This window comes from Excalfactoria chinensis, chromosome 1, assembly GCF_039878825.1.
Source record: "Excalfactoria chinensis isolate bCotChi1 chromosome 1, bCotChi1.hap2, whole genome shotgun sequence".
Lineage (NCBI taxonomy): Eukaryota > Metazoa > Chordata > Aves > Galliformes > Phasianidae > Excalfactoria > Excalfactoria chinensis.
The window spans coordinates 79445980-79468238 of NC_092825.1; the positions used below are offsets into that span (position 1 = coordinate 79445980).

The following is a 22259-nucleotide window of genomic DNA, read 5'->3' on the forward strand; positions in this document are numbered from 1 at the left end:
CTGCCCAGAAATCATTTTGTTTAAGGGGGTGATGTTTATCCCCCTGACCCATTGATAAATACCCCACAAAAAAGACATTATGTCTATTTGGCCTTACTGGCTCACCAAATGTGCAATTATACAACTGTACAGTTATACAGTCAATAGGTAAACAGAGGTTATACAGATGTTTTGGATGAAAGATGATCATGATAGAAAGATAATCTGCAATAAATGGAAATGCTCACCAATATTGAAGGCATACGGTAAATTCCACACAGGAGCAATCTCCAGAGAAAGAGATCCTGCTTTAGTGGTAGTCAGCCCTTAAATGAGATCTGGGAGCACAGCTGAATTACCTTCACCTGTGTTCCCACAGCTGACTCACTGCTTGCCTCAGGTGTTAAGATTATGCAAGTTTATACTAAAGATGGCATGTGTGCCTTTGTTGCACCAGTGTCGTTGTGTGAGCAGTTACATACACTGGGTCATATTTGTGGATAGTTTTCTCTTGAAAATGCACTGTCCTAAACAGTTTTCAATTCAGCTATGTTGTAGAAGCTTATAGTTGTCCACTACACTGAAAGTCCTGAAGAAGGCCTTCTACTGTTTTGAACTGTGAATAATTGATCATTTCTGATATTGCTGTTGTGTGGTTTGTGGGTTGTTTTTTCCCCCAATAGTTCAGGATGGTTTTTATTGTATGCATTTACTTTCCAGTGTTGTAAGTTTCCCTTTCAGCTGATACTGAGAAAATGTCAGTATGTCAACTGTGCTGAATTACACTGTTAGGTTATTTTTATTTACTTATTTACTTCTGAAAGATTTTAATTACTTCCGAGGGGAAATGGGCATAAACTAGAGCATAAGAAGTTCCACACCAATATGCGAAAGAAGCTCCTCACGGTAAGGGTGATAGAGCACTGGAATGGGCAGCCCAGGTTGTACAGTCTCCTTCTCTGGTAGTATTCAACACCTGTCTGGATGCCTACTTGTGCAACCTGCTATAGAGGGCCTGCTTTGGCAGGAGAATTGAACTTGATGATCTCCGAAGGTCCTTTCCAACCCCTACAGTTCTGTGATGCTGTGATTGTCAACAACAAAGTAAAAGCTAATGAGAGTGTAATCAATCTATGAAATCAGCTTCTATTTATTTATTTATGGACTTAACTCTATACATCTCAATTTCTTTTCAATATGAACAACTGTATTTTTGACTTAAAGTATGAATGTTAACTCATATTACTTGAAACACATCAAGAGTTGATAATATACCAGTAAGTAAATTAGGAGATTTTAGTAGGTGTTTCAAATGTTTGATCTAGTGATCAAACATTCAGCTCAAGTGTTATACAAACAGGTCCTGAAACAACATTAGAGAACATGCAGCATTTACAGTTACCTTGGGTTAAGGCAACCAGTTATTCCTGGGGAACTTGTATTCAATAATAATAATAATCTTTGAGATTTCTCGATAGGGTTTTTCAAATTACATTTGTCCCAAAGTTATCTCACTTCATTTTGAGGATACATATTCTTCGTGTTGTCTTCTCAAAGTTTTCTTGTAGAAGGAAACTAACTTTTGAAAGCTTCTAAGTCACAAAGTTTCTCACAAGTAATTGGAAGACTGTAAGAATGACTATAATGTAACTGTTGGACAATTCCAGATGTTACTAGTCCTTAGAAAACTGGAAAGAACAATCATCATTAAGATGTACGAGGTTGAGTCACAGTCCTGTAAAAGTCTTAAAATAGCAGTGTCACCACAGCTATTGTGTCACTTGTAGTCTGTGCCAGTACAAAAAAATAACCCATCATTAACAGAGGACAAAACTTACGTTGTAACAGAGGCCACACACCTACAAAGAAGTGCCTGGCCTAGGTACCTGCTTGAGCGTAAATCATGTAGTGGCATCATGAGGATCCAGAATTGGAATCAACTGTGATGATAAGTTGGTTTCTAAGGGCCAACAGCACAGTAAATGACAAACGCTGACCTTTATTATTTCCCAGACTTATATGTTCCTGTTTATAAAGTGTCTTGGTAACCTTGCAACAACTTCCTTATGTTTGCAGTCACTGTCAGCATGAGTAACTTTAGAGATAATTACTGAATACCGCTATTAGTCAGTTACTTAGGCTGTTTGGATTTGCACAATACAGTCATGTTCAGTATACAGCATGTTCAGTATGTTATTCAGGCTGTGCTTACCACTCTTCCTGGTTCTTTCAAACATATAGTTTGTTTCAGGACATGTACTTTAAACTGCTACTGTTGACTAACTTGCACTGTTAGATGGGTGGGCATACATTAACACCAGATGGCCTTTCTAGTCCAGATTGCCTGCAGAATCAAGAATTTAAAGCTGATGGATAGATGAAAGTGCATAACACAATGTGTGAGTATGAGTTAATAATATATAACTGAAACTTCAATTAACCGTAGAGTATTATCCTCCTCTGAGTTGGTATGTTCTTCATCCCTTAGTTTATGAGATAGAAGAGATATCTGGAACACAAGACCATTATTACTGAGTTGTAGCTGATCATTAAAAGATTTATAGCATCTCTTGTTGGAGGTGTTCAAAACTTGATCAGACAGATCTGAGATCTGAGCAATCTGTTCTAGATTACTGTTCCTTGTGCAGGAAAGGCTGGACTTGACAGTACTAAGTAATGACCAGAAATTTTTCTAACCTCAGATAGCTTGTGATTCCATTTTATATTCTTACAAAAGGTGTTTTATGTAGGGTTGGCTTACTCTGCATTTCCAAGGAAACTATGAGTTATGTACTTAATATTTCTTAAGCATGTTGAAAATCACAAGAGGCAGCCGAAAACACTGCAGTGATTTCTAGGTCACCTTCAGAGATAATGTGGGGACTTCTGGTGGCTTGCTGCTTCTAGCGAGGTTTACCTTAGAGAGACTTTCCTGATGACTTTGTGATTTTACAGTTAACAACTGTACAAGTAGCAGGGTAAATATACTGTCTTGCATTATTCCACTCAGTCTACACTCTAGCATAGGTCAATTTTTTTTCTTTGTGAATATAGGAGGCTGGCAAATGTTAAATTCATCACTTCAATATTAATATACTTCAGCTATTGTTGGGACTTCTCTGTTAATAAGCTGAAAGTTTTGTCTTGCTGCTGTTGCGCCAAACATCTAAAACTATTTGATTTGCACATCGTATAATTTTATTGAAATTAAGAAGGAGTTATTTTTTCTTTAAAATGTTTTCACTCTTTCTAATCTGTATTTCAGGCATGCGGAAGTGATGAAGAAAATAATAGAGACTGTTGCAGAAGGTGGAGGAGAACTTGGAGTTCACATGTATCCTTTTTCACTGTTGCATGCTATTTGTAAGGATTTCTTTCAGTGTAAGGAGCTGTTACTTAAGGGTTCCCAAACTAGAATCCAATGGTGTTTGAAAGCAATAAACCGCTGTTTATGGTAGTACTTAATTAGAGTTCTGGAATGAGCTCCTTTTGTGTAAATGAACACTTCTGCTCTTTTGGGGAGGGGGAGGGTGGGTTAGGAACCAGAGTGGAAAAGAGGTAGTATTGAAGGGACAAGATTGAATGTTTGCATCTCAGTTAAGGAGGTAGCTATGAGTATGCAACTGAGATGCTGGTGAGGGAGGATGCATTAAGAAGATAAGGTTGAAGTTACATAGACTTTGGCCAGAGTTAGTACATATTTAAGTGAAGTTTGAGAATCCATGCTTTGTCATTACCACATAGTAAAGACATAGAAATATTAGATGTGCTACTTTTGTATTAGATTTGGCTCTGAGATTCATTTTAGTGATTTATTTTTTGTTTCACTGTCTGCCTCAGACAAGTAGACACCTAACTCAGTTTACAGTTGTCCAGCATACTCAATGTTACAAATTTGGGAACAACAACTATTTGAAGGTGTATCATACAGGGAAGACTAAGAAAATCTCCCATTCAAAGGCAAACTTCTGAGTTTAGCAAAGCTAATTTCTCTTTCCCTTACCAACAGCAAGGAGCTCTTCCAAAGGGTGTTTCAGAACAGCAGCTTACTCCTTTTACTGAGCCACTGAAGCTGAGAAGAAGACTGCTTTCCCTGCAGCTACAGTAAGGTAGTCAGGAATTAGCCTTGCTAGGTTCAGTTCATCTTGGCATTTGTTAATAACAAATGTTAAGTTGGTAAATGGCATTGTATGTTTTTGTGTGATATTTGTAAGAGTTATTGAAAGTAACTTCTGGTTCCCTGCTTTATCTTGAAACAGTAAGACTAGTAAGTTTGGGTAAGCACCAGATGCTATTAATGGAGATCAGCTGTATTAATTTCCCAGTCTCCAACTGTAGGATTTCAGTGCTGTTTTCCTGTTAGCATGAAGTACAGTTGAATGAAATATTGCGTGTGACTTCTAGCTTGTTTTATGGGATTTCCAGCTACTACAACTCTTCCTTAACAAGAAACTCAGGTACCTTCTTATTTTCTTGAAATTTGTACAGGCAGTCATTCCAACAATAGAATATGACTACACAAGGCACTTTACAATGTAACTAAAATAAAAAGATCCTCTATCAAGTCTTTTTTTTTTTTAAATAACCCATCCATGTGACATACATTATACACAATTTCTGTAATTACCCTTTTATCAAGCTGATAGATTACAATAAAATGTTCCATTACCAGCCTTTTTAATAAAAGTTTTTTTGTGTGTAATAAATAAATCACTTTCATTCCTGTACACATACGGCAATAAGAAGTGGCATTTTTTTGTTCATAATTCTTTCAAAATGATTTCAACAGAAGACTATTTTTCCTTCACACTGGAAATTAGTCTGCTTCACTGTTAGAATCCTTAAGCTTTTGGCTTCGTTGCTAAGATGATTTTCAAAAATGTGATTCCTTTATTTTTCTCTGATTTAAATTCACCTGAAAGCAAAGAGTTTTTTGGTTTGTTTTCTTGCTTGTTGTTTGTTTTCCCCTAGTTGTGAATGATTATATTTGCTCTAACTGTAGGGAGATTTTAAACCTGAAAGAAATTGAGAACCTTGTTAGGAAAATTTAACTGCATCTTAAACTAAAGTAACTCTAAATAAGCATGCTTTGAAAGCTGGTTTATATTCACACTTGAGCAAGGTTAGCATTTTGAGACGGGATTTTTGGGGAGACAAATAATATTAGTCTGTATTCTGTTCATCTTGTGATAAAGGCAAGAACAGTCATGTTGAAAAAAATCCAGATTGAAGGTGGGGGGATAAAATTGCTGTGTTAGACCAAAGTTCGGTCTTGGTAACTTGTCTAGACCTGCACTATACTAACTGGTAGCTTAACAGCGTTGTTTCCATTGTGGGGGTAACTGTACCTGGTATTGTTTGTGAAGTCAGATATCACAGACGCATCTGGGTTTTGGCAGCCACTTTTTTCCCTCGTAGAAATTCAGCATTTCACTGATGGAGATGGGGAGAAAGGATAATCAAGTGTATGTCATAGTTTTACTTGAATCTGTGTAGCTATCTTGGCATCCCTGTCTCCCAAACATCACCCTGCAAGAGAATCTGAAGATACCCATGGCTGTCTGAATTTACTGTTGAAGAAGAAGGCTTGCATAAGGGATCCCTTCCTTGGCTGTCCTCTGCACCATGCTCTTACATGAGAGTCTGTAACCAGATTCTTTCTTTTGTATTTAAATTAACTTTCCTCTTTTGATATTCATCTTCACTTCCTTCTTGGACAGAATTTAAGCAATGTCTGCATAAGTGAACAGTAATGTTGGCTGAAACATTTTGAAAACCACACCCACTGAGTCATGCCATAGGATTTCCTTAACAGATTCATTTCAAAGATGTTTTGGGTTTTCTGTTAGCGGGTGAAATTGTTGTTCTTCACTCAGTGAATAGATTCTTTTTATTCTTTTAATGAGGACCAAAGAGATATTATGATTTAAAATAGATGGTTTTGGAGTTTCTGTTTCTTTGCTCTGCCAAAATGTTCTCGTTTAGGAAGGTGACTTGGTTTTTCACTGGCTTCCAATATGTTGAGATAATAATTACGACGTTCTTCTTCGTCAGGCTGTTGGTGAAAGCAAGTGGCATGATTTAAACTATTGAAGGCTTTTTTATCTGACCATTTAAGATAAACAGGGGGCAACAGCACTGAACCCACTTAGCCAATGGTGCCATTGGCACCATGATATTAAATTTATTATTGAATTTGCAGCACTAATATACTCTTGAGTACCATAAAACCTGTCCCACACATGAAAATAAGCAGATACTTGGTGACTAGTATGTGTGATGCTCTATTTGGCTGCATCTCAGAGTGGTTGTACCTGGCCTGAAAAGCTGATGTGTGCACACTTCCAGCTGTTACCCACTGTACATTTATATTCTCTTTGGCACTAGTATTAAAAATTCCTTCTTAAGTGAAGATTGCTATTGTAGGGTCTGCTATAAACTTAAGCAAATGCAGTAACTTCAGTTGTAGCTTTAAACAAATCCTACATGGTCTGAATTTTTCTTCTACGTTAAAAAAGTTCCTGAGAAGTTCTACTCTTCTGGAGTGCTTTTAATACTGCACATTTTATAGTTCCTGTGGCTTTTTACTTGCCTTGTAGATCTCTATGCATCAGTCTTAGACTTTTCTGAGTGCATCCTACTTTACAGGTACTGCAGTGGAAACCTGGGTAAAATTCTGATTCCCTTGAGTCTGAACTGAAGTTGTGCTTTTCTTTAATATATTTTTTTTCCTTTACTGTAAAGAATGGGTTCTGATGAAATGGGATTAACCTTAGTGATACTAAATATCATCAAATTCTGTCTGTTTCCTCAGTTTATGTGAAATCTTGTTTGCAGAAAAGAATAATCGTTAACTTCCAAGGAATACATGAAAAAAAAAAAAAAACACAACAAAAAACACATTCATTTATTTAGAATTTTGAAAGTTCAATCCATCCAGTTCCTTGTAGGTGTGGGAAAGTGCAGCTGGTTTAACCAGCTTGATAACAAACAGCCTAATCAGTTGTTAGAAAACTAGAATGCTTTGAATGTCTGTGGCCATTTTAAGTGTGCACATATGCAGTTAATTTATAAGAAGCTTGCTTTTTTGGAGTCCACTCTTAGCTCTATCAAGTGTTTGTGATTTAAAACTCTTTCAAACATATATCACCTGGTTAACATTGAATTTTGAGCACCTGTGTTCTCACTGCTTTTATTGTAAACAGAAAGAAAGCCAAGATGGACATGCTGCTATGACCGACTTAGTATGAAGGCAGTTTGTCCTGTTTAGTGAATCAGTTGTAAGATTGAATAAATAAAGAAAGCCTAGTACAGAAGTCAAACAGAAACACAGAATACAAGAAGGACTGAGAGTAGAAGCAAAATCCTTTGTGGAATCAAACTAAAAAGTTTGGGGAAAAATAAGTCTAAAAAATGTTGAGTCTGACATTACTAATGTCGATCTCAGAGAATGGAAGGTAGTTTTTCTTCTTTAACATGAACATTTTTCAGACCAAGAGACAATAATAGTGTCGGACAAGTGTGTTAAACATTTTTGTTCTGCATTTTTGTGGTCCTGAATTGCGTATAATCACAGATGTAAGGTGGCCGCTTAATGGCTACACAGAATGATAGCAGCACTTTTCACTTGGATTCCACAAAGGATTTTGCTGCCATCAAATACAAAACGTGTAAGCTGCTCTCAGGAAGAAAGTCGAAGTGGTTCTATATACTGTCTGTTTTCAGGGTATGCTGATGTGGCTTTCAGCATAGTACATCTGCTTCAAATTTCTAAAACTAGTCACTTGGTTTTTTCACTTTTCTCAGCTTTAGTGCGTTCTTACAGATGTGAAGATATTTATTTGATGCTTTCTCACATGAGTTGTGCCTGGCAGATTTGGTAAGTGCCCCCTCCATCTTTTACCCTGCATTCAGAATCATGTGTTTGCTGCTGATCAATAATTAACTCACTGTTTGCCCATAGAAGTCCTTTCACCCTGTGCTAAATGGAGTGTTCTCACTGGGCACATTGTGCTTTCATTTGTGTGCTTGAGAGAGGAAGAGATCATTGTGGAATTACTAATAGCAACCAATTTAATAATTGCTATAGGACGTTTTTCGTTATGCTAGCTCTCTTATTGTCACTGTAATGCAATTGTTAAAACGGATAGCAACCTTTGGGATGCTGCAGCACTAAGGATAGTGTTAGTGATAAAGCAGAAAGAATTTTGTTATAGGTCATAGCCTGTAATTTGTAGAAAGAGGAAAATAATTTCAGAGCTCTTTTTTAAGAGTTATCTACTCTTGATTACACGGACTCAGTCTAGGCTATTCTGCCTGAAAAACTACAGCACTTGTTTGTTTTAAAGGTCAGTCTACATTGCCACCTTCTCAGTATGTTTCTGTTTGTAGTATAACAAGTGCCAGGAACATAATTACTAGGTGTTGGAATAAACCATAAATTTCCTCAGTAGAAAGTAGCTAGTTTTTATTGTTAGAAAGTACTGTTTATGCTTCTCTTTTGATGCTTTGTTTTTATGGAGCATGTAAATATCAATACATCCCAAAAGTACGGCATAGTTTTTGGGAATAACGCTGGGTCCATGCAACTCCATGCATGGCTTTTGCCCACAAGACCTCTGCTATTGCTGGTGTTTAAAAATAAGGGCAAGCAATGATGATAACAAAGCTGGATGCACATGCAGTGTTGCCAAGAAGCTAATACTGTAGCTATAGAATCTATGATCTATATTAAATCTATATTGAATTCTATGTAGAATCTATGATTCTATATCACTATGTTTATGTATAGACAATAAAACTTCATGGTCTTGAAAGAACTGAACCTGAAAACATATTTCTGCATCACTTGTAACATTATTTATTGTAGTATTTTGTAGACAACCAGTGCTAACTGAAATATATATATATATTTATATTATACATACATATATACATATTATATGTATGTATGTATAGGCAGTTAATAGAAAATAATGGGTAGAAAGAATCAAGGTCTTCAGATTAATACTGATGTTCAAAACACTGAAACTTCCTGAAGCCTGGAGGACACAGTGAGGTACAGTGAATTTTTTTAATAGACTACTGAAAAAGAAACAGGCTAACCCAAATGACTTCAGGCTGTTCAGCTTTACATTGAGCATCTTATGAGATGAGGAAAGTGAGGAGAAAATTGGTAAACAGCCAACATGGGACTTCTTGTTCTTAAATGATATAAGAAGGCTGATGCATGCTAATCATTGTAGCTTAATGGGTGACAGGTCTGGTTTATTTTGAACACTCTTCTTGTAAAACTATTGATTTTATCAGCCAAGTTTGTGAAAAGCAGTTTCACTGATATCATGTGCTCTTGATTCCTAATGTGTTTGATAACCCTTTTACCTTTTGATTACTACTTCATGATTCGTTGTCCGAGAAATTTGAAAACACAAGGGCCAAATTCATCCAAGTGGATAAAGCAAAAGTAACTAATTGTTTATTAGCTTTCATTCCAAACTCACAATTATAAAAGAAGAGTTTTTCAAGCTGGTATTCTGGGTATTAATTCTTGACCTAAAATATTGTTTTGTTGTTCTGGCTTCTGTTAAGTACATGGGAAAATTAAGTATTAGAAAAATTCAATCAGTTCATCAAACAATCAAACAATGGCTCCTTTAATTTGTTTTAGTTTTGTCTCATCAGCCAATCATGTAAGAATACAGAGAGATCTTCGGATGGGAAGGGGCTTTTTGAACAGTAAAGTCCAGTGGATGGAGTTTGTATGTAGACGTGAATCAGTTTCTTTCTTGACAGAAGGATGTGTGATATTTGCTATGTGCTTCTGGAGGTGAGGCAAACTGACTTAAAATTGAAGATGGTTTAGTTTTAACAGATTGCACTTCAGAAACAGCTGCTCTTCATCATTTTTGTACGGCTTGTTCGTTTGCCCAGAAATTGTTTTTTCATCAGATCCAAATTACAGGCATTTTTATACTGTCAAACTTTTAAACACTGGCACTGAAATAAATGCTTAGCAAGAGATAAGATTAGGACCAGAGCAGAAGTGAGACAAATATTATAACTTCTTACTTTAAAATCATTGAAGCAGTTTGCTATGGATTGTGGTGGATTCAACACAATAATGTTGTGGTGAATCAACACAATAATGACTTAATAATGAAATACAATTGGACTGTGACCTAAGATTTTCTCTTCAATAGCAATGCACACATTGTAGTCCAACCTGCTTGTTGCTGCATTCTGGATTTTGAATTAAATTCATGGATGAGTCAAAGCAGCTCTTGGGTACAAGTAATTAGCTCCGTGCAGGTGGAATAGGAGCTAACCTATTCTTCCATGCCTGTGGTATTTTACTCTACAAGTTGATAGTGATTTTTTTCAGCTTTAGGCATCGAACTGTTCCGAAGTTTGGTAAGTGAACATTTAGCTATTAGTCATGTCTGACTTGTTTATTTTTTAACTGTTTCCATATCTCCTCTAAGGCTATGTCATACTCATTTGGATAGAGTTACCATAGGAGCTGCCAGTTAGGCCATTCTGCTATTGAGCAAGGAATTGTTGAACCTGGAACTTAGCAGCTTTTGTTTTGAAGTAATATAAAGTAATTTCATTCTTATTTTTGTCCAAGTCTGGAACGAAATTATTTTGACTTCTTTTTAAGTATTCTTGTTCAAAACATCAGCAAGACATTCTTGAAGAACAAAAACAAAACAGTTGTAAGTACATATTCATGGGAAAGAAATAATAAAAAATAGGGATTTTTCTTTTTCTCTAATAATCCCAGTGCACAGGGATCAAATTTAACAATTTTCTAGTTGTTTTGACATGTTTTTAAACACTAGAAAAACCAGGGAGACGCCTTTGTTTATATAGTTGACATTTGTACTGAGCTTATCAAAAGGTACTTTCCTAATAATTTTTCCTCAGATAAATTACAACAGATCCTAATGAAGACTTGATTAGAAGGATTCTGATTGCAGACAAATCTTCAGGCTGGTCTGTGAGCTGCCAATGGGAAACCATTTCATTATCCATTATCTGAGTCTCCTGAGAATGTTGTGAGAACCAAACTGAAGTTAACAACACGTTTGGAAATTATGAATATTCAGTATGAGGTAACTTGAAGTAGACTTGTAATATATTTAGCTCTGCATCCGCTTCTAGTCCCTGTACCATTAATCCCTCAGCATTTTCTCTCAGAGGGAATGACTCCTTAGACTCTAAGAGATGTAAAATCTAACTGGGAAATTTCCACTATACTGAGTACACGCTGAGTTTTTTTAATCTTCTTGGAAGATGGATTATGTGCCCCCTTCTTCCTATCCAAGTCAAACATCTTGTAATTGTAAGTAATCTAAGTAATTGTTTCCTGCTCCCGATATCCTGCTGCTTCAGTAGTCAGTGACCCATCCGCAGCCTGGAGGGGGGCTGAAGCAGCTTCTCCTTGGTGCAGATCTCTTCCTGAAAATGATGTGGAGGAGGGGAGTGAAGGTAGTTTAAACAGTTCTTTTTTTTTTTTTTTATCTCTACTGGATCCCTGTCAGCAAGGGGAGGAGGAGGTGAAGAGCAGTGACCTGAGTGTAGCCAACAGTGTTTTACCCTCTTGCGTCAGGATTATTTCATTTCTGAGGGGAAGTTAGAAGCTGAAACAGCAATAAAAAAGCAGCTGTTTCTGCTTCATCTTCCAGAGCAGCATAAGCAGGCATTCGTACCATGACACTCCACTGCATGCATCTTTTTCTCTTGCTTCTGCTCAGTTCATGGTGGCCGGACTCAGAGAAGCACGTGGTGGGAGCTGTGAAGGTCAGGGAGCATTATATAGCTGCTCAGTTCACTGTTTGGACCTACAAACCGGAGCCCGAGGAAAAGTCCAGGTAACAAAGTACAAGATGGGAAGGGTAAAACGAGTCCTGTCTTGTGACTCAAAATGGTTTTAGTCTCCTATGGAATTTTACAGACCAGGAATAGTTCAGTTGGTTTTGGAGGACCTGTGCGATCTCAGCTAGAACCAGTGAAGTATTAAAAGCTTTATTAAAATAATTTTTTATATTTTATCATCTTCTATATCTGTACAGTATTTTTGTGTGTGTGTGTTGTTGGTTTGGGTTTTTTTTGCTTTCTTTTAGTGTCATTATTTTTAAATGTATGGATTTAGTGGATTGCTAGAATTAGCAGTAGATTAGTAATACTGTGAAAGCTTTCGGACCTCAGGGAATAAATGGCTTCTAGTTTGGGTACTCTTACTTTCACTTAAATCAGAGCCCAATGAACTTTGGAACTAGCTGATGTTGTTTCTGAGTTATTCAGTAGTTTCTGTCAAATGTTCATCCTGGGTCCTGCTGAGCAAAGGTTGTAGAATCAAATATTGCTATTTAAGTGAAAATACTGTTTTCAAAATTCTTCTTTCTTATTACATTGCAAGCTGATAATGCTACATGCGCATGCAGATCCAGCAGATAAAATAGCTTCTTTGTTTTGACAAGATATGCTTGTGATAATAAACACAGCAAGTGCAATGCTGCAAATGACCTGCACCTTCTTTGGAACTGTTATACTTTGTTCTTATACTTTGTTGACTCTATAGCCACAATACACAGCTTTTATTTGCTCACAAATTGGGGTGAAATAGTACAAATCACGTGTTATCTTTTCTGACACTGAAGGGCGTATTTTAATACTACTGCATTTATTTATTTTTGTATCAGTGCGTGACTTGTTTTCTTTGTCTGGTTTTGTGTGTGTGTAAGTCTGAACTTCCCGGTCAGATTTCAGTTTTCTAAATATTTGTTTTTCAAGATTAATTCAAGCAAAGTTTCTTTTTATTGTAGAAGGGCTAATGACTTGAATCCCGAAGGCATTTGAGTATGTATCTTGTTCTCTTTCAGCAGAAACTTAGTGCTTAAATGTAGAGTAAGAATCTGTTTGCTTCTTAGAGTTCTAGGTAAATGATGAGGCTGATAATAAAGTGGATTCTGCCAGTTATTTTCTTTAATCAATCTTCAAGATGTGCAGATACTTCTCTTCAGCACAGAATCATAGAATGGCTTGGATTGGAAGATCCATAGTTAGAATCCACTCTCTGTGAGCAGGGTTGTCACTCACCAGCTCAGGTTGCCCAGGTCCTCATCCCATCTGGCCTTGAATACCAGGGATGGGGCATCAACAGCTTCTCCGGGCAACCTGCTCCAGCACCTCATGTTCTTCTCATTTAAGAACTTCCCCCTAACATCTAATCTATATCTTCCCTCCTTAGTTTATAAAGATTACCCCTTGTCCTATCATTATTATGTAAAAAGTTTATTCCTTTCCTGTTTAAAATCTCTCTTTATATATTAGAAGGTCATAATGATGTCTATCTGGAGCCTTCTCTTCTCTACAAGCCCAGCTCCTTCAGCCTGTCTTCATAGGAGGGGTGCTCCAGCCCCCACATAATCTTTCCTGTCTTTGGGGCCCCAGACCTGGACACAACACTCTAGATGGGGCCTCACAAGGGCATAGTAGAGAGGGAAAATCACCTGCCTCACCCTGCTGGCCACCCATCTTCTGATGCAGCCCAGGATACTGTTGGACTTCCAGGCTACAAGGGCTAACTTTTGGTTCATGTTAAGTTTTTCATCAACCAAGACCCCTAAGTCCTTCCAAGCGGGGCTACTCTCAAGGAGTTCTTCTCCCAGTCTGTATAAACATCTGGGATTACCCCAACCCAAGTGCAAAACCTTGCCCTTTGATTTGTTAAACCTCTTTAGTTTCAGTTAGTTTAGTTAGTTTAATTAGTTTAGTTTTAGTTTCTTTTTTCAGTTTAGGGCCCACCTTTCGAGTTTATCAAGGTCACTCTATAGTGGCTTATGGATTACCATGTGTAAGTTATATACATAAAATACTTAAAAACAGAGTGAAAATGTGGGTTTTGTGTATGAAGCATTGCTGAAAGTTTTGTAACTAGACCTAATTGCATATTCCGAGATTTGTGAAGTATTGGTAGCACAATTATTTTGTTCCTTTTAGCTATACAGTTGGCATTGATATGTTTCTTCTTCCACCCCCATAGTCTTATGTACATGCTCTATTAAACATTGCCACATTAGGGCAGCACGTCAATGAAGATCATGTATCGTGCACTTCTCCCTCAGAGTCAAATTAAATTTTGTCAGCGACTTCAAAGATTTGAAGCATGAACAGCTTCTGCCTGACTGTTGTTGCAAAAGTGTAAGAGAAGGATTTACAAAAATTTCTCCAAGAACAGATCTCCCCCGTCTGGACCCTGAATGTCATCAAAACCAGCTCCTTTGATTATCTATGCCCAGCTTCTCTATGTGTGAGCAGTCCATACACTTCCTACTATCAAAAGTGTCTTGCTAGCTGAAGGCATTACAAAAATAGCAAGCAGAAGTACTGTTGGATTCAGGCATTGTACGTACTAGGAAATCAACCATAAATGTGAAACTAAGCACAAACTATTTTCCCTTTAACACTTGTTTCACCATTATTTTAATTCCAGAAAGCTTCTGTGCTGGTTTCCTCCTGCTTGCCTGTGCATTTGCTGAGAAAACAGTTTGTGGTCTACTTGGTGTGCATGTCATTTATGTGACAAGACTAAGAACTGTCAGGTTTCCCAGAAAGCAGTCATCTTAGTTGTCATAGCTGCTCCTGGTGTTTGCTGTTTATGCTGTTACAGAATCACTGTGATGAGCCCTAAACTTTAAGCATGGAGTTGACTAAAGAGAAATACAGGCTTCTCATAGTGTTTTGTCAGATGCTTTCCAGACAAAGATGGTCAGAACATCTTCCTCTTTCTCTTAAATGGTAAAGAAACCAAAAACATCTTCTTCAAAAAATCAGAAGGACTATAGAGACAACAAGCAGATTAAGGGGTGAACTGTGCTAGGTATTGTAATTGTATGTCTGATATGTATGAAATAGTCTAGCACAAGAATATCATAGGTACAGTGGAGTAAGAGGGAAAGATAAAGACAGTACAAAGAGTTGGACAGTGTGGCCAGCCTTCAGTGAAATGTGGAAGTGATGAAATGTAATTCCAGAATTCACTTTCCAAGGTATCTGTTAAGCTGTAATGGCATTTTTTGGAATCTTCATCCTTTCAATTTTTTTGTAACTCTTATGGTTTCAGGTTGACACATTTGGATCCCGTGTTTAAGAAAATTTCTTACAGAGAATATGAAGTGGATTTTAAAAAAGAAAAGCCAACAGATAAGTCTACAGGTAAACGGGAAAGAAGATGCTTGTTACTGGCTTGTCTTAAAGCCAGTAACGCACAGTGATGACACCGTAAAGTCATGTATCGTTGGCTCAAGGTCTGAGACTAAATGTGTTTCTGAAAGATCACTGGAAAGGAAGAAATAAATTATGAAGTCAGGTGTGAAAAAATAACTCCTTGCCTTTGATGTCCTTTACAAGGTGCTTTAGATGGATGGAGGCAAAGTCACATATTTATGTTATACATAAGTGTTGTATTTTGACACTTATGCAGTGTAGTTATATAGTCTGTTCTTCATATTAATGAAAAAAATAGCTTCAGATGTTGAAAGCATCTGATTTCAAAGCAAACGTATGTCAGATTGCTGATACCAAATTGTTTCAACCGAGCCTGAAAAATCTGATTTTTTTCCAAATGTGTTTTCCTATATTTTCTGAAAGTTGTTCTTATTTAACAGAGAAAGAAATTCACAAAGTGGGTTATAATAAAGGAGACAAACAGGTGAAAGGTTACCTTAGCAGGCATCTTTCACTGAGGTCTGGGTTTTTTTGGTTGGTTCTGCAGTGTGAGAAAAGGTTTAAGTCCCTCCTAGAACCACTTGCAGGCTTTGCATAAAGAAATTTTCAACATGAAATTTTGAACTTTAGAATACATCTTTGGTACTTTTTGTTCTTTGACAGGTGGCATAGAGAGTGCTACTTAAAGAAATGTTTTCATGCCCTTATAATCTCTCATTCTGGCTTCCTAAAAATATCTGACTAAATTGCATGTGAAGGAATGAATCCTAGAAATTCCCAGTGAACCTCCAACAGAAACCTTTTGATAAATATGCAATATCTGGAAAATAGGCAGAGTGCTACTCACTAGAAACACAGTTTTATAACATTACTGACTGTGAACTGTAGGTTTAGCAGCCCTATGTGCATTTTACAGGTAAATCTTCTTTGCGGTGGTATTACAGTATTACATTCCTGTCCATAGTTTGTACAACTTGCACTTTGAGAGAGATCTTATTCTCTGCTGGAGAAAGAATTCTTCCTTTTGTTAAGGAAACTGTTTTGTTCACAGTTTTCTCTCTCCTTATCTTGACAGGACTCCTTGGGCCAACCCTGCGTGCCGAAGTGGGAGATACTTTAATAGTTCACTTTAAGAATATGGCTGACAAGCCCATCAGTATTCATCCCCAAGGCTTAGTTTACAACAAAAACGCAGAAGGTAAATGCTGTAAAATCCCTGTGTTTTCTTCTTGTAAACTAGAGAGAGCCAGACTAATGCTGATGTCCTTGTGGGGGTCTGTAGACCTCCTAGAGATAGACGAGATGTTCTATGAGCAGTTGGCAGAAGTTGCATGATTGCCAGCACTTGTTCTCATGGGAGATATCAATTTGCCCGATATATGCTGTAAATACAGTGCAAAGGAAGCAGTCTTGGAGGTTTCTAGAGTGTGTGGAAGATAACTTCCTGATGCTGGCTGTATGTGGTGGTGAATGTGACCACTGAGAATAAGGAAAAGGCTGAGGTTCTCAATGCCTTTTTTACGTCTGTCTTTAATAATCAGACCAGTTATCCTCAGAAACTCTACCCCCTGACCTGGAACCCTCAGATGGGAAGCAGAGTGCAAGTCTAAACAGGACTCAAGTCTAAACAGTTAGAGACCTGCTACTCCACATAGACTGTCAGAAATCCATGGGGCCAAATGGCATCCACCTGAGAGTGCTGAGAGAGCAGGCAAAGGTGATTACCAGTGTTCCTGGTCATCCAGGGAGGTCCCAGAGGACTGGAGGCTTGCCAATCTGAGACTCATCTACAATAAATATCACGAAGAGGATCTGGGGAGCTATAAGCCTGTCAGCCTGACCTTGGTGCCAGGGACGGATATGGAACAGATCAGCATGTGTAGGACAACTGGGGGATCAGGCCCAGCCAGCATGGGTTCATGAAAGGCAGGTTCTACTTAACTAACCTGATTTCATTCTGTGACTGAGTGAAGCGCCTGGTGGATGAGGGAAAGGTTGTTGGCATAGTCTATCTGGACTTCAGCAAAGTCTTTGACACTGTCCCCCACAGTATTCTCCTGCAGAAGCTGACAGCCTGTGCTTGGGCAGGTACGCTTTGCTGGGTAAAGAACTGGCTGGAGGGCTGGGCCCAGTTAACTGGTGGTGGATGGAATTAAATCCTGCTGGTGACTGGTCACAAGTTGTGCTCCAGGGATATGTGCTGGGGCCTGTCCTGTTTGTTATCTTTACTGATGACATGAACAAGTGCATTCAGTGTACCCTCAGTAAGTTTGCAGGTAACACCAAGCTGGCAGGAAGTGTTGTTCTGTCTGGGGGTAGGAAAGCCCTTCAGAGCAATCTGGACATGCTGGATAGCTGGGCTGAAGGCAGTGGGATGAAGTTCAACAAGACCAAGTGCCAGGTCCTGCACTTTGGCCACAACAACCCCAGGCAGCGCTACAGATTTGGGGCAGAAAGGCTGGAAGACTGTGTGGAAGAAATGGGTCTAGAGAAGTTGGTTGACTAGGCTGGTTACATGAACCAACAGTGTGCCCAGGTGGCCAGAAAGGCCAATAGCATCCTGGCTTGTATCAGAAATAACGCAGCCAGCAGGAGCAGGAAGGTTATTATCCCCTGTATTCAGATCTGGGGAGGCCACACCTCGAGTGGTGTGTTCAGATTTGATTTTCTCACTACAGGAAAGACATTGATGCCCTGGAGCATGTTCAGAGAAAGTCAGTGAAGCTGGTGAGGAGTCTGGAAAATAAGTCTTATGGGGAGAGGCTGAAGGAACTAGGTTTGTTTTGCCTGTAGAATAGGGGGCTCAGGGGTGACCTTATCGCTCTCCACAACTACTTTGAAAGGAGGTTATGGCAAGGTGGAGGTTGGCCTCGTTTCCTGCATAATTAGCGATAAAACTAGAGGGAATGGCCTCAAGTTGGAGATCTCAGGGGAGATTCCAGTTGGATGTTATGAAAAAGTTCTTCCCTGAAACAGTGCTCAGGTGCTGAGATGGGCTGCCCATGGACATGGTATGGTCACCATCCCTGGAGGGGATCAAGAAATGTTTAGGGGAGGTACTAAGTGAGGTGGTTATTGGTCGGGGAGGTATTGGTTGGGCTAGATGATCTTGGAAATCTTTTCCAACCTTGGTGATTCTATGGATGCTTGGGTTTATGTACAGCACAGATATCTGTTGATAGTGGATTAAAACTTCACACATATTTTTAGCTCCTTTCTTGTTCATGAGTGTAATACTAGGAATATGTGTCTTCTGAAATGTATGTTCTCCTGACCAGCTCCACTGTCTGTGTGTTTGTACAGTTTGTACCTCAGGAACCTGAGGAAGTGAAGGGAGTTGAGGGGTGAGAAACTTATTTCCTAGCAGAACCTGAACAAATGCGTTTGAATAATACAAATATAGTCTAATGCTTTTCCAGAGTACAACTATGATTGGGCAGAACTAGGTTGTTTTTGTTGTTTTTTTAATCACTCAACTTAATGCTGGCTGACCATTTAACACAATCTAACGATCAAAAACGGAACACAAATTGATGTTAAGACAATTTAAAGGATAGTCAGGGAGACTGCAGAAAGCTAGAATTCACATAGTATAAAAAGGTGAAGTACTGGACTGGCCTTATTCATTAGGGCTGTGAAGACAATCTGAAGCACATAGACAAAGTTGCTTATTGAGAAACTAGCTCTTTCAGAATGAAGGAAAATTAGATTCAAGACTATGCTACAGAATATTTATTCATAAAAACGGAAGCATCTTCAAGAATGGGGACTTACGCAGCCTTGTCTCCAGAAACCTGAAAGTTACTGTAGATTTGATCTGGACAGAGCAAATACATGAATCCAGTGCCTCTTCTTCTCAAAGAGCACTAGCCATTGATATTTGAGCAAGGAAGAGAGTGGCCTGGAAAACTGTTGGGGCAAGGGCTTCTTGAGGTTTTTTGGACTTTTCCTTTTGGAGCAGATTTTGGTGAATGAAGTAGAAGAGAGTAGGATTCTTAACGGTAAGCTTTTCAGAACAATGCTGATCTAGAAATACAGATCAGTCACCTGGGGCAACACATAGGTAATTCAGTATCACTGTTTTATTAAGGTGTCTAGAATTCTCATTTTCTGACTCCCCTTTTTCATATTGCCTTTCTTTGGTTATTGTAGGCTTAGATATGAGACGTTACTGTTATTTAGATATGCAGTGCATAAAAGCTCTGAGGCAGCAAGCTGATGCTAGCCTATGCAGTGGCTTTATGAGAAGCAATTAGAAAGCTGGCAAAGTGAGTAGTTTTTCAATTTCTACTGAGTATCAGTGAGCAGAAGCTGAAGGTTCATGCCATCTTAGCCCTGTTAATTTGAAGAAAGACACCTTTTGACAGATGACAGTCTTAGAAAATCCTGAATCTGTAAGAAACAGGGTAGTGAAATAGGTACTTTCCCACATGCTACTCTCCACATTGCAAGTGGAGCCGTCAGTCATCCGTATGAAGTATCAAATAGGTAAGAAAGATATCAAGAATTTGGAATTGTTGTGGGGACTTCAATTAGCTCATACTTTAATTAATCAGTTTTCATGTCACCCTATTTTCTTTTCTTGGCAGGCTCCCTGTATGATGACAGAACGTCATCTGTAGAAAAACAAGATGATGCTGTGCTTCCAGGCCAGGTATACACATACGTGTGGGATATAACAGAAGAAGTTGGTCCAAGAGAAGCTGACCTTCCTTGTCTCACTTATGCGTATTATTCTCATGAGAACATGGTAATGGATTTTAACTCTGGTCTGATTGGAGCTCTGCTTATCTGCAAGAAAGGTAATGAATATGGGAAGGTTATAAAAAGGGACTTTTCAGTTAAAGTACTGGCTGATTAAGTTTTGTATGAGAAACAGATAAATTCCTTTTGATCTAAGACTCCTTTCTGCAAGAAAACAGGATTTTGTAGCCTCTCATAAATATAAAAGAATTGCATTTAAGGCAGGTGCCTCATTCTAAGTAGAAAAATCTGCACACTCCTGAAGTTTTTAGTTTCTGCAGTCCGAAGGACATTTATTTTAGTCTTAAACTATGCACATTCATTGAAAGTAGCAAATGGGATTCTTTTTATGTGTGTGAACAATCTATAGAAAGAACTGTAATTCTGTATGGCAGGTACTTATGCCTAAAATGAATTCTGCTTTCTCATAGATATCTCACCTGTATGACAGACTCAACTGGATACTTACTTATAACTGATCCAATTCTGAAGTATCTGTGAGTCTTTTGTATGCAGAAGTTTTAGGCTTTTTAAAGGAGCTGATGAGCTCATACGGTATTTGAAAAGGCAGCGTTGGCACAGCAGATGGCTCAGCTATCTTTCTCCTTGCCTTGTAATCTCCGAAGAAAAGCCAGAGTCTGGTTGTTTCCAGAAGGCTGCTGGATATTCTCCTCTTGAATATTAGACTCTCTGATTCCATGGTTACCTATAACAAAAAGCATTTTCAGAAATAAAATCACTTAATGATCATTCTTAATATCTTTACTTTTGGGGGCAGATTCAGGCAGCACATTGTAACAGAAAAAGCAAGTAAGTTAAATACATGCAAATACCGTTACATTGGTGTGGAAATTGCTTCACTTCTGCTTGAAATTAACATTTTCATTTCTTTCATTTCTTTATTCTTCATAGGAAGCCTAAATGAGGATGGGTCCCAGAAACTTTTTGACAAGGAATATATACTGATGTTTGGTGTGTTTGATGAAAACAAGAGTTGGCAGAGATCAGCATTGCTTAAATACACAATTAATGGATATGCTAATGGAACATTACCAGGTACTATACAAGTTTGTGTGGCATGACATGAACATTAATGAAGGTTGAATGTTGCCTCTGTTTGTTTTTTTGGGGGGGTTTTATTGTGCAAGAGAACAGGAATAGATGAGTGGGGACCTTTTTAAGGACATGTTTTTAATCATCTAAATTCTGGACAAGTGCTATGCCATATTGCTCATAAGGAAAACAAGATTATTAACTTGAAATACAAACCAACCCCTCTTTTTTTTTCTTTTTTTTTTTTTTTCTCCCTTGGCTAATGGGAAGTAATGATGTAACTAGGTGAACTTCTGATTTTACAGCACATGGCATATCCCAGATGAAAAACTTCCTGGAAGTGAAAAATCAGTTACCATTAAATCAGACAATTAAGTGAGAAGACCTAGATGGTGATAATAGGACTATTCTGTTAGCATTCCCCCTTGTTCTCTTTTCTTCTTATCTCTGTCCAGTCCATCAAGCAAATACAGAAGGCTTTTTAAGGTATTGAGTTTTTATTAAACAAATACTAGATAGGGTACTTAATTTTACGTAACCTTCATTCTTTAACTTCGGTCCTTCTCATTTCTTCCAAGTGAGGAGAGGTTGGCTCTCTGAAAGAGGTTGCTGATTTTCTTCCTTCTTCCACAGTTTACTGCAAGTCAGATCACCACTTGCATGTAAGATTTAACACTGTTCTCACTTCTCTTTCAGATTTAGAGGCTTGTATGTATGACAACATTAGCTGGCATTTGATAGGAATGAGTTCTAAGCCAGAAATTTTCTCCGTTCATATAAATGGCCAGGTCATGGAGCAAAGACATCACCGAATTTCTACTGTAAACCTAGTGGGAGGAGCATCAACCACAGTGAACATGACAGTGAGCGAGGAAGGAAGGTGGCTGATATCTTCTCTTGTCCAGAAGCACTTGAAAGGCAAGGAAACATCTATTTATTAAGCAACTTTAGAGTTTTCCTTTTCTTCTCTAAGCCCCGAAAAGCTTCTGTCCTGCAATGGTGCAATAACAAAATTTCAGATTGTTTTCATTTAATTAAGAAATCACTGGAAAATAGAGCGTTCTGTTGGAATTAGACCTGCAAAATGAATTAAAAAGTCATTCATATCTGCAGCTTTACAGCTGCATGCAGATCACAGAGTAGCAGTAAATCAGAATTCAAGCTTCTAAGTCTCTGCAAGCTGTTCAGATGATCACCATTTTAAAATGAGTGAGGAATCGCCTATTTCCTGTGGAAGTGAGCTCTTTCAGCTA

At 38.1% G+C, this 22259-nt stretch overlaps 2 protein-coding genes across 2 annotated transcripts in view; both read left to right on the forward strand.

The window, feature by feature from the left end:
- The window catches only part of ATG3 (autophagy related 3), a 28213-nt gene extending 23505 nt beyond the window's left edge, over positions 1 to 4708 (forward strand). The window contains exons 11-12 of the mRNA XM_072326412.1: positions 3245 to 3313; positions 4437 to 4708. Coding sequence (XP_072182513.1) covers positions 3245 to 3313; positions 4437 to 4518 — 151 coding nt within the window. The 3' untranslated portion in view covers positions 4519 to 4708. The remainder of the gene's footprint in view (positions 1 to 3244; positions 3314 to 4436) is intronic.
- Positions 4709 to 11543: 6835 nt separating this feature from the next.
- The window catches only part of F5 (coagulation factor V), a 34405-nt gene continuing 23689 nt past the window's right edge, over positions 11544 to 22259 (forward strand). Inside the window, exons 1-6 of the mRNA XM_072361537.1 lie at positions 11544 to 11852; positions 15107 to 15198; positions 16286 to 16408; positions 19800 to 20012; positions 20866 to 21009; positions 21703 to 21924. Of these exons, the coding sequence (XP_072217638.1) occupies positions 11692 to 11852; positions 15107 to 15198; positions 16286 to 16408; positions 19800 to 20012; positions 20866 to 21009; positions 21703 to 21924 (955 nt within the window). The 5' untranslated portion in view covers positions 11544 to 11691. The remainder of the gene's footprint in view (positions 11853 to 15106; positions 15199 to 16285; positions 16409 to 19799; positions 20013 to 20865; positions 21010 to 21702; positions 21925 to 22259) is intronic.